Consider the following 12013-nt stretch of genomic DNA (forward strand, 5'->3'; position numbering starts at 1 on the left):
GGGTAATTAAAGTCACCCATTATTGCAACACAACCTTATTTTGATGCCTCCCTGATTTCATTTTCCATCAAGATCACCTGAGCTTTCTGGTCTGAGGGACGACAGCATGTTGTTGTTGTTCAGTCGTTAAGTCGTGTCCGACTCTTTGTGACCCCATGGACCATAGCACACCAGGCCTTCCTGTCCTCCGCTTTCTCCCGGAGTGTGCTCAAGACAAGTTCATATTCATTGCATCGGTGATGCTATCTAGCTATCTCATCCTCTGCCATCCCCTTCTCCTTTTGCCTTCAATCTTTCCCACCATCAGGGTCTTTTCCAGTGACTTTTCTCTTCGCATTAGGTGCCCAAATTTTTGAGCTTCAGCGTCAGTATCTGTCCTTCCAATGAGCACTCAGGGTTGATTTCCTTTAGGATGGACTGATTTGACCTCCTTGCAGTCCAGGGGACTCGTAAGAGTCTTCTCCAGCACCACAGTCCAAAGGCATCGATTCTTCGGCGCTCAGCCTTCCTTATAGTCCATCTCTCACAGCAATATGTTACTACTGGGACAACCATAGCTTTGATTGTGCGGACCTTTGTCAGCAAGGTGATGTCTCTGCTTCTTACTATGCTGTCTAGGTTTGCCATAGCTTTCCTTTCAAGGAGCAAGCGTCTTTTAATTTCATGGCTACAGTCACCGTCTGCGGTGATTTTGGAGCACAAGAAAACAAAATCTGTCACTGCTTCCATTTCTTCCCCTTCTATATGCCAGGAAGTGATGGGGCCCGATGCCATGATCTTCGTTTTCTAATGTTGAGTTTCAAACCAGCTTTTGCACTCTCCACTTTCACCCTCAACAAGAGGCTCTTTAGATCCTCTTCGCTTTCTGCCATTAGGGTGGTATCATCTGCATATCGGAGGTTGTTGATAATTCTCCCAGCAATCTTAATTCTGACCTGTGATTCATCCAACCCGGCGTTGGATCACTCTGCATATAAGTTAAATAAGCAGGGCGACCATATGCAGCCTTGTTGTACTCCTTTCCCAATTTTGAACCAATCGGTTGTTCCATGTCTGGTTCTTACTGTTGCTTCTTGTCCCTTGTACAGGTTTCTCAGGAGACAGGTAAGGTAGTCTGGTACTCCCATCTCTTTAAGAATTTGCCACAGTTTGTTGTGATCCACACAATCAAAGGTTTTAGCATAGTCAATGAACCAGAAATAGATGTTACTCTGGAATTCCCTTGCTTTCTCCATGATCCAGCGAATGTTGGTGATTTGATCTCTAGTTCCTCTGCCTCTTCGAAACCCAGCTTGTATTCCCGGTAGTTCTCGGTTCGCATACTGCTGAAGCCTAGCTTGTAGGATTTTGAGCATTGCTGGCATGTGAAATGAGCGCAATTGTACGGTGGTTTGAACACTCCTTGGCGTTGCCCTTCTTTGGAATTGGAATGTAAACTGACCTTTTCCAGTCTTGTGGCCACTGTTGAGTGTTCCAAATTTGTTGGCATATTGAGTGCAGCACTTTAACAGCATCATTTTTTAGGATCTTAAATAGCTCAGCTGGAAGACTGTCATCTCCGCTAGCTTTGTTTTTAGCAATGCTTCCTAAGGCCCACTTGACTTCACTCTCTAGGACGTCTGGCTCAAGTTCAGTGACCGCACTATCATGGCTATCAGGGACATTCAGATCTTTCCTGTATAGTTCTTCTGTGTATTCTTTCCACCTATTCTTAATCCCATCTGCTTCTGTTAGGTCCCTGCCTTTTTTGTCTTTTATCATGCCCGTCTTTGCACAAAACATTCCTTTGATATCTCAAATGTTCTTGAAGATATCTCTAGTCTTTCCCATTCTGTTGTTTTCCTTTATTTCTTTGCATTGTTCATTTAAGAAGGCCTTCTTGTCTCTCCTTGCTAATCTCTGGAACTCTGCATTCAGTTGGATATATCTTCCCCTTTCTCCCTTGCTTTTCACTTCCCTTCTTTCCTCAGCTACTTGTAAAGCCTCATCAGACAGCCACTTTGCTTTCTTGCATTTTTTTTTCTTTCGGATGGATTAAGTTGCTGCCTCCTGAACAATGTTACAGACCTCCATCCATAGTTCCTCAGGCACTCTGTCTATCAGTTCTAATTCCTTAAGTCTATTCCTCACCTCCACTGTATATTCATCAGGGATATGATTTAGGTCATACCTGAATGGTTTAGTGGTTTTCCCTACGTTCTTCAATTTAAGCCAAAATTTTGCAATAAGAAGCTCATGATCTGAGCCACAGTCAGCTCCAGGTCTTGTTTTACTGACTGTATAGAGCTTCTCCATCTTTGGCTGCAAAGGACATAATCAATCTGATTTCAATGTTGACCATCTGGTGACGTCCATATGTAGAGTCGCCTCTTGTGCTGTTGGAAAAGAGTGTTTGCTCTGATCAGCGTGTTCTCCTGGCAAAACTCTATTAGCCTTTGTCCTGCTTCATTTTGTACACCAAGGCCATGCTTGCCTGTTATCCCGGTGATTTCTTGACTTCCTACTTTGGCATTCCAATCCCCTATGATGAAGAGGACATCTTTTTTTGGTGTTAGTTCTAGAAGGTGTTGTAGGTCTTCATAGAACCGATCAACCTCAGCTTCTTCGGCATCAGTGGTTGGGGCATAGACGAATTACTGTGATGTTGAATGGTTTGCCTTGGATTCATACTGAGATCATTCTATCATTTTTGAGATTGTACCCCAGTACTGCTTTTCCCACCCTTTTGTTGACTATGAGTGCTACTCCATTTCTTCTAAGGGATTCTTGCCCACAGTAGTAGATATGATGGTCACCTGAATTAAATTCGCCCATGCTTGTCCATTTTAGTTTGCTGATTCCCAAGATGTCGATGTTCAGTCTTGCCATCTCATGTTTGACCTCCTCCAGCTTACCTTGATTCATTGATCTGACATTCCAGGTTCCTAAACAATATTGTTCTTTACAGCATCGGACTTTCTTTTCACCACCAGACACATCCACAGCTGAGTGTCCTTTCGGCTTTGGCCCAGCCGCTTCACTCTTTCTGGCGCTACTTGGAAATTCCCTCTGCTCTTCCCCATTAGTATATTGGACACCTTCTGACCTGAGGGACTCATGTTCTGGTGTCATATCTTTTAGCCTTGTGATACATTCCATGGGGTTTTCTTGGCAAGAATACTGGAGTGGGTTGCCATTTCCTTCTCCAGTGGACCACATTTTGTCAGAACTCTCTGCCATGACCTGTCCATCTTGGGTGGCCCTGCACAGCATAGCTTATGGCTTCACTGAGTTACGCAAGCCCCTTCGCCACAACAAGGCAGTGATCCATGAAGGGGACGACAGCATGTCCCTAGTACTAAATTCAAATGTACATTTTCAAACTAGTACATATTCAAACTTGTGATAATTCACATCTCTTTCTCTCTCTCTCTCTCTCTCTCTCATGCACACACGTACAGGCACACAGACACTTGATTGTTTCAGCTGTACTTACAACATCTATAAGCTGTGCAATGGACAATCCAAAACGCACAATGACCACATCTGAAATATTAGCAACTGGCCGGGACCACTTGTTGTATCCAGCAAAGAGTTTCTTCAGGAGACGCTCTTCTGCATGGGCTCGAGTTTCTACATGGCTGAATGCTGCAGAGTAAACAGAAGAGGATGGTGATAATGATGACAATGATGATGGAAGCTTATTCTTTACATTTTAAATCTATCCTTCATCCATGTTGCTCAGGGTGATGTGCAGACCTTATTAGCCTCTCAACAATTTTGTGAGGTAGGTTAGGCTGAGAGATGGTGAGAGGTCCAAGTAGGGTTGTGCGATGCTGAGAATTCTGTTCCAGTTAAGCCCAATGGGATTCCATAACAACCTAACATAAGAACATAAGAAGAGCCCTGCTGGATCAGACCAAGGCTCCATCTAGTCCAGCATTCTGTTCACACAGTGGCCAACCAGCTGTCGACCAGGAACCCACAAGCAGGGCATGAGCGCAACAGCACCCTTCCACCCATGTTCCCCAGCAACTGGTCTACATAGGCTCACTGCCTCTGGTACTGGAGGTAGCACATAGCCATCCAGACTAGTCACCACTGATAGCCTTTTCCTCCAGGAATTTGTCTAACCCCCTTTTAAAGCATCCAAACTGGTGGCCATCACTCACTACTTCCTGTGGTAGGGAATTCCATAGTTTACCTTTGCGCTGTGTGAAGAAGTGTTACCATTCCTTTTAATGGTGGTGTAGTGGAGTGGATTTTTTCCCCAATTCCAGAAATATGTTGTGTGTGCGGGGGGAGAGGGGAGGCAGATTCCACAGTTTGCACAAATTGAAATTTGCACAATTTGGGAGTGGGATCTTGAAATTTGCACAAATAGTGTCATACTATTTTAAATATATATATATATATATATATATATATATATATATATTTAATTAATTGGCAATCAAGTCTGCCTGTCCACTACTTAGCCCTGCAGAGGCATATTCCCCTCATTGATATCGTTGTCAGTTTCATCCTTTTCACACACTACTTCATTTAGCCCAGCAGAGTTATATTGCATACTTGTCAGAGAACTTGTCAATTTCATCCTCCCCTTCCTCACTTCCTGATTGCACAAGATCGCCAATCAATAAAAAATATATTTTAAAAAGAATTACAACACCATTTGCACAAATTTCAAGACCCCCCCCTCCCCATGCACATATGGCTACTATTAAAAAATCCAAACAGACAGAATCCTTTTATTGGGTCAACTCACTGCAGATCAGGTTGACGCCAGCAGGGGGGCTGAACGGGAAAAAAATGCCTAGTGTTCACACTTCACACACACCCATACAGAATCTTCATACAGCCCTAGGTCCAAGCTCAGGACATGGATCTCCCCCATCCCAAGTCCAACACTCTATCATTTAGACCACACTGCCTTGCATGCTGGTCACCTTTGGGTAGTTCACAGTTGCAGCAGAATGGATGAGCAGCTCAAAAGTATCACACAGGGATTCTCTTTGTGATGGCTCATTCACGCATGCACTTTGATGCTGCAGTTGTTAAGTGCTGAACAAGCTTGTGTGAACCAGCTATTAGTTTATGTTCAAATAAGATGTTCTCCATCCAGGGCATGCTCCCAGTGGTTCCACATGGACTTATGCCTCTACTGGAGCCCACCCAGAGAAGAACCTTCAGTGAGGTGGCTCCCTTCCTATAGAACTCCCTGCCTCTGGAGGTCAGGCAGGTGCCAAGACTCGGTTGTTTTCGCCCCTCCTGAAAACAGCTCTTTTTCAGGAAGCCTTCCTTAGTTAACCAGCCTCGGTTTTCTTGGCACTCTGTTTTTTTAAAAGAATAATTGTAATATCATATTTTAGTCTTTTTATCTTTTGTTCATTTTATCTCTTGTTGTTCACCACTCTGGAATCTGTTTAGATTTGGAGTGATATACAAATGATGTAAATAAATTAATAAAACCAGCCCCGAGAAATGACATTGGTGGCAAATTCACACAGTCAGTGTGTGTGTGGTGAAGGCAACACAGGGGCACCAGCTAATATGTGAATGCTTGCTTCTGCATGCCGTATTCACCTCTCTTTCAGGAATTTTTTTACCAGAGAAAGCCAACCACAAATTGGAACACATTTCCCTTTTAAAGTCTTTTCAGGATATAGCAAGCTGTCGTCTGGATATGTGCCCGATTTGTCTATCTCTTGTGAAAATCCATTCACAAGACTTATTAAACATGTTAGAAAGCCAATTCATCACTTAAAAAACCATACATCTGGCAATAATCAGACTTAAACGGGCCAAATATGCATGCATGGAGCCACTGCAGGTTAGTAATCAGAGAGGAAGACTTAGTCTGCAGACTAAATGAAGGTGCTAGGAAGTAAACCCCACTGAACTCACTGGAATATGTGGTGGTGATGATGATTGCTTCTGCTGCTGCAGTTATTATCAGTTTGGTGATAAAGGTGGAAATTAAGGTGAAAGGGAAAGGGAAAGACAGAAGGAGAGACCATATGGGATCATGTCTTATTCTGTGGGACTGTCATAATATATTTGTTCTTTATTGTCCTTCTTAAGGTGTCTCTATTGCTATGCAGCCAGGGAAACTTTCCTTAGCCTATCAGATGGAGAGATGTACACTTTGTTTTACTTGTGAGTAAACATGCTTAGGCCCAGGCTGTAAGAGATCTCGGTTTCAGCCTTGCCATGGATTCAGTGTATGATCTTAGGAAAGTCCCCATCTCCCAGCCTCAGTTCCCCATCTGTAAAACAGGAATTGTAGCCAGCCTGCCTTGCAAGGTTGTCAGCTGTTTTGGCACAGGCATATACTGTACAAGTAATGATTTTGCAATGTGACCAAGCATTTGCAAATTCTAAGTGCTCTATAAGTGATAAACATTCATTGAGAGACTGACCAATTTAGGATAGCGGGGATGGGATTTGCCGTGCCAGGATTCCTTTGAACTGGTCCTCCTTGGCTGGTTTCCTGTCCCTGAGCATTTATGGGAAGCAGATAATCTGCTCCTGTCCTGGGTGAGAATTAAGGAAAGGGCACTGCCCTTGCTCTTAGCAATGTCTTGGAAAGTTTGAGGCAGCTGCTGAACCATTAAGAGGGATCTCTGGAGTGCCTCTTGGCTTATTTTGGAAAGCAAGCAAGCAAATAAATAAATAAAGCAGTGCTCTGCCTTGCTGAGAAACCACCAAGAAAAAGCTTTTGCTCTTTGCAGCCTGTGGCCAAAGGCAGAAATGCAGTAACCAAAATGTGGAGCTCACACAGTCTTTATAGCACAATTCTATACATGTGTGCTCCCATGTAAGTTCAATGTAATTCACTGCCAATTGCACTAGAAATGTTATCTAATTAAAGCCAATGAGACTGCTCCAGAGTAAGCAGGATCACAGCTACAGTTTCCACTGAGCCTCTTTACTGCTGCATCCAGCAGCAACGCTTTTTGTTCTTTGCCTTCTCCAGGATTATATTATCTTTTCTTGAAAAGAAAAGAAAAGAAAAGAAAAGAAAAGAGCATTTGTGGAATGGTAAAGCAGAGCCTGGGCAACATGGGGGGGGTACATTAAAACATTGTAAGGGAGTGTGTGTGTGTGTGTGTGTGAGAGAGAGAGAGGGGGGGAGAGGAGAGGAGAGGAGAGGAGAGGAGAGGAGAGGAGAGGAGAGGAGAGGAGAGGAGAGAAGAGAAGAGAAGAGAAGAGAAGAGAAGAGAAGAGAAGAGAAGAGAGATTCTCAGAGGGAGGAAGGGGGAGAGGAGGAGAAAAGAAGAGCAATATTTCACTTCAGAGAAGAGAGGACAAGAGAGAAGAGAACAATTAGAAAGGATAGCAATATTTCAAACTGAGCCAGACTTAACCTGTTCCAGCACTAATTTTTTTAAATTATTGCTTGCAACCTGGAGTGCAAAGCAAAGGGCACATTTAGCATCAATGGCTGCTAGGTAGTGTATTTATTCATTCATTTATTTATTGTGTTGAATGTATTTGCATCCTGCCTTAAACATCTCCCATGGCGGCTAACGAACTTACCATTCACCTGGTACATTCCGCATATCCCAAAATGCATCACACATTTCAGATTACGATGTAAGCACTGGTAACAACAACCCTGCAAGGTAGGTTGGAATCATTTCCCCTATACTGCAGATCAGGGAGGGAAGCTGAGGCTGAGAGAAGTGTTGTTGCTAGTTGCTTACATCTTCCTAGTGAGCCCAAGGCCAGGTGAAATGTCTCAGTTTATGCTCTAAGCCACTATACTACCCTAAGCTTGGGACAAAAACCCTGCCCACAGGGGATGGCTCCTCTCTGCCTTCATAACATGCTCTCTGGCATCACATGGGTATCTTGATGCCTGCTATCCTGGTTATTCAGAAGCAAAAGAAGTGTACTCTGCAAATGCTCCCGGGACGGGGCTTCCATCAGCCACTAGGCAGGTCCAAAGAAAAATAAACACAATCCAAAATTACTGCAATATATAAGAGTAATATAGAAGTTGTACTCCAACACAACTGATGGGTGCTAGATTGGGAAAACTGATACAGAGAAACTTAATGACTTGATGGAGGGAACTGTCAACTGTATTCCAGAAACCTCCATAAAGTTATCATCAAAGAGACTGATCATTAGAGCATAATAACAGTTTTCCAGCAAATGTAGGACAATGCTACCCCCCCCTCCCAAAACTCACTCTGTATGTGTATCTATCTACAGCTTCATTGAAGCCAAAGCTAACTAGATCTGCTGAAGGGAACCTGTTCCAGTAAGCGTGGTGTCATCCTCAAGGGAGTGCTGGAACATGCTGGTGAAGTGTTAGTCTATGAGGACCCAGGGGAGGGAGCATAGCTCAGGACTCAGGAGTCCTAGAGCAAAAGGTCCCAGGCTCATCTCCAGTCAAGGGGATCAGGTAGCAAGTTACGGGAAAAGCCACTCTCTGGCTGAGACAGTGAGACCATGGGAAACGAGCAGCCACTCAGGCAGTACAAGGAAAGGCTGGATGGACAAATGATTTGAGCGGGTGTAAAAAGATGTGTCCTTTGTAACTCTCTTTGCAACCCAGGTTCAGCGATGACCTTTGCCCAGTCATTGTGTCTCAGCCTGATCTGTTGTTGTGAAAATGTACTGGGAGAGTGCTGTCCTGAGTGCCTTGTGGGAATAGCATACGTATGTGAGAATTTACATTTTGAGAGCCTTTGCAGTGGAGAGGACCTCAGCTAAGCCATGACACTCACTGCGGGCCAGTCACTAACCTACCCCTTAACCTAACCTACCTCGCATAGTTGTTGTTACTGCTGCTGCTACTCTTGTGAGGAACTACCAAGAGCTCCTCAGAAGACTTGTGGGATTTAATATGATAAGAGAGCCACTGAGCATGTGCAAAGTGCAATCTTTCCTTTACTGCTGAGTAACCCCGATCAGCCCTTACATAAGTCTTAAAAACAAACAAACAAAATTACATTCCTATTTATATTCCAGCGAGAAGCAAGCAGTATTCTTCAGACAGACATCTGATGATGGGCAACGGAAAATAGGGAGGGGAAGGGAAATGATTTTGGGAGAATGCCTCTTGCTGCAAAGCGACAGAGAGGACCGCCCGGGCTGGTGCTTGAGAGAGGGACCAGAGCAAAAAAGCGTCCCCGCGTGAAACTTACCAGGGAAGAAGTTTGCGCAGAGCAGTAAGAGGAGATGCTCTTGAAACGCGAGAAATCCCATCGCGGGGCGCCCACGGCGACGCAAAGCCATTCCGCCGCCTCCTCTGCTTCGGTCAACGCACAAATGCCTTTCGCGGCAACTTCGCCCCCCTCGCCATCCTCGCGGGGTCCCGATCCATCGTCTCCCCAGGAGCCCCTTCCGCGACCTCCTGAGGGCTTGCCCGATCGCCCTGCCTCTGGCAAGGCTGGGTCCGACGCCGACGCCTCGTTCACCACGCCCGCCCCAAATACAAAAACGAACAGTGGGCTGCTAGTCCTCCGTATCCTCGGGGTGGCACCTCTTTGGCAGGACTTCCGATGCTGAAACACAACGGCCGCCTCAGTCCCTGAGCGCAGAGAAACCGGTTGCAACTCTTGGCTCTGTGGCTTTGGGTTTGATTGCGCCCCAGCAGTCTCCCGTTCTCCGCCTTTGTCTGTCCTGCCCTGTCCTGTCCTGCTTCGGTTGGATTGGATTCGCTGAGGTTTAGGGACTGGGAGACGATCGATTCGCTCTCCCGCTTTGGCCACATGGAAGGCGGCTGCTTCTTCCCTTTGAATTCTCTGCGCTCAGATTGGACGGGCGGTGGCGAAGAGAAGCCAGTAGCCGGCTGGGGGGGGGGGAGAAGAGAGGAGGAGAGAGAGACACAGAGAGAGAGAGAGAGAGAGAGAGGAGGAGGAGGAAGAGGAGGAGAAGGGGGAGGGAAGAGGACGAGAAGGAGGGAGATTCCACATAAAATTACACACACACCGATTTAAAAACTCTTTAGTGGCATGAGTGTTTTAACGAGATGCAGTGAAATCTTATGCATTGTTTACTCGGAAGCAAGCCCCTCCGATTTCCATGGGACTTAAATGCAATCCTCTGCATATTTAGACAGAAAAAAGTCCTACAACGCTGGGGCGCGCTGGGAGTTGTAGGACTTTTCTGTCTAAACATGCAGAGGATTTCACTCTTAATGTCCCTTTGGTCTGATACAACGGGGGGTCTTCTTACGTTCTAAGGAAGCATTCCCTCCTGGGTGTGAGAGAAGAGGAGGAATGTCTCTTCTAAGATGCCACTCCCACCCGCAGGTTTGGTCAGTAGTCGTTCCATTTCTCTCCCACCTTCTTCCATGATGCAACATAGATGGGGTTCCCTATCTGGGCTTCAGCAAGGTGGCTAGATCATAAGCCCTCAGGCTACATAATCTGAATGCAGAACCTCTCTTCAGGATAGTCCAACCATTCTTAATAAGGTTAATAAGGCACACTTTTTTAATTAATCAAAAAGGATTTTAATCAATTGAGCTACTTAATTGACCAAATCTTACAACAACGATAACAATAATAGTACATCATCGTCATCGTCATCATTTATTACATTTCTATACCACCCCATAGCCCAAGCTCTATGGGCAGTTTACAAATGTTAAAAACATTAAAAATGCAATATGCAAATTTTTAAAACATAAAAAACACACAGACAGTATACACAGAGACAACATATATCTAAAAACAACTTTGAGCAATCAGCCAAACCATAAAACAAAGCCAGGATCAATTAAAATTGATATAAGAATACGAATAAGAATTATATGCACTTTACATAGTGTCATAAGAGAAAGACAGGTTCCTTCCCCTAAGAGTTTGCATTGTAAATTTCAGCACCATGGGAGGGGAACTCCACAAAGAAAACTGAGGGGTTTTCTTTTGCTTCAAAAATTTGCAAACCCTCTTTGACAGAGGCATGAAGGCCTACCACATAGATGATGAAGCAAATTTGCTTCCTCTTGCTCCAGAAGGCAAGGCAGGACCTGAGCCAATGGACTCAAATTACAAGAAAGGGCATTTCAACTAGACATTAGGACGAACTTCCTGAGAGTACAAGCTATTTGACAATCAGACTGCCCCAGAAGGTGGTGGACTCTCCTTTGTTAGAGGTTTTAAAGCAGAGGTCAGATGGCCACCTATCAAGGATGCTTTGGCAGGGGCTGGACCAGATCATAGAATCATAGAATCATAGAATCATAGAATCATAGAATCATAGAATCATAGAATCATAGAATCATAGAATAGTAGGGTTGGAAGGGGCCTACAAGGCCATCAATTCCAACCCCCTGCTCAATGCAGGAATCCAAGTCAGAGCATCCCTGACAGATGGCTGTCCAGCCTCATCTTGAAGGCCTCCAGTGTAGGGGTGGACGAAAGTCCCTTACCTGTCGTCGAAGGACGTTCACGGTGGGGGGGAGGCGCTTCGCTGGTCCCCCCGTGAAGTTCAGGCCAGGGGGGGAGGCTTCCCGCCTCGTCCCGGCCGAAATTCAGGCCGGGGGGGAGGCTTCCCGCCTCGCCCCAGCCGAAATTCAGGCCAGGGAGGAGGCCTCCCGCCTCGCCTGGCCGCGAACGTGAAAGTTTAAAAACAAACAAACAAAAATGCCCCCTGATAGGCTACGTGACGATTCACGTAGCCTATCACGGCTAGATCTGCAAAGTCAGCCGTGATAGGCTACGTCAATCGTCACGTAGCCTATCACGGGTGACTTAAAAAAAAAAAAAAAAAGCGCGTACGCTAATGGCGGCCCCCATAGGGAGCCGCCATTCGCGTTCCTTATTTAGTCGCTGTAGTCTACGTAAATGTTTACGTAGACTACGGCGAAAATAAGGGCAATGCAAATAGCCGTGATAATAATAGCTGTTAGTTCCCTAACTAACTAACGGCTAACTAATAGCCGTTAGTTCCCTTCTAACTTGGTGGTTGTATGACACTGGGTGAAAGAAATCAGTTAGTGTGTTCACTGTGAATGTCTGTCCTATGACCTTCAACTCTCTCAAAAACGACTGTATCCAACTTCAGTTAC

General features: G+C 45.2%; 1 protein-coding gene across 1 annotated transcript in view; it reads right to left on the reverse strand.

Annotated features, from left to right (window-relative positions):
- Positions 1 to 9707, reverse strand: part of CHRNA4 (cholinergic receptor nicotinic alpha 4 subunit) — a 102916-nt gene extending 93209 nt beyond the window's left edge. The window contains exons 1-2 of the mRNA XM_084854384.1: positions 9141 to 9707; positions 3476 to 3627 (exon numbers count right to left, since the gene is read on the reverse strand). Coding sequence (XP_084710510.1) covers positions 3476 to 3627; positions 9141 to 9231 — 243 coding nt within the window. The 5' untranslated portion in view covers positions 9232 to 9707. The remainder of the gene's footprint in view (positions 1 to 3475; positions 3628 to 9140) is intronic.
- Positions 9708 to 12013: the final 2306 nt, after the last annotated feature.

The sequence above is a fragment of the Heloderma suspectum genome, chromosome 4 (genome assembly GCF_057233095.1).
Source record: "Heloderma suspectum isolate Gila_16-S chromosome 4, 16-S_ref, whole genome shotgun sequence".
Lineage (NCBI taxonomy): Eukaryota > Metazoa > Chordata > Lepidosauria > Squamata > Helodermatidae > Heloderma > Heloderma suspectum.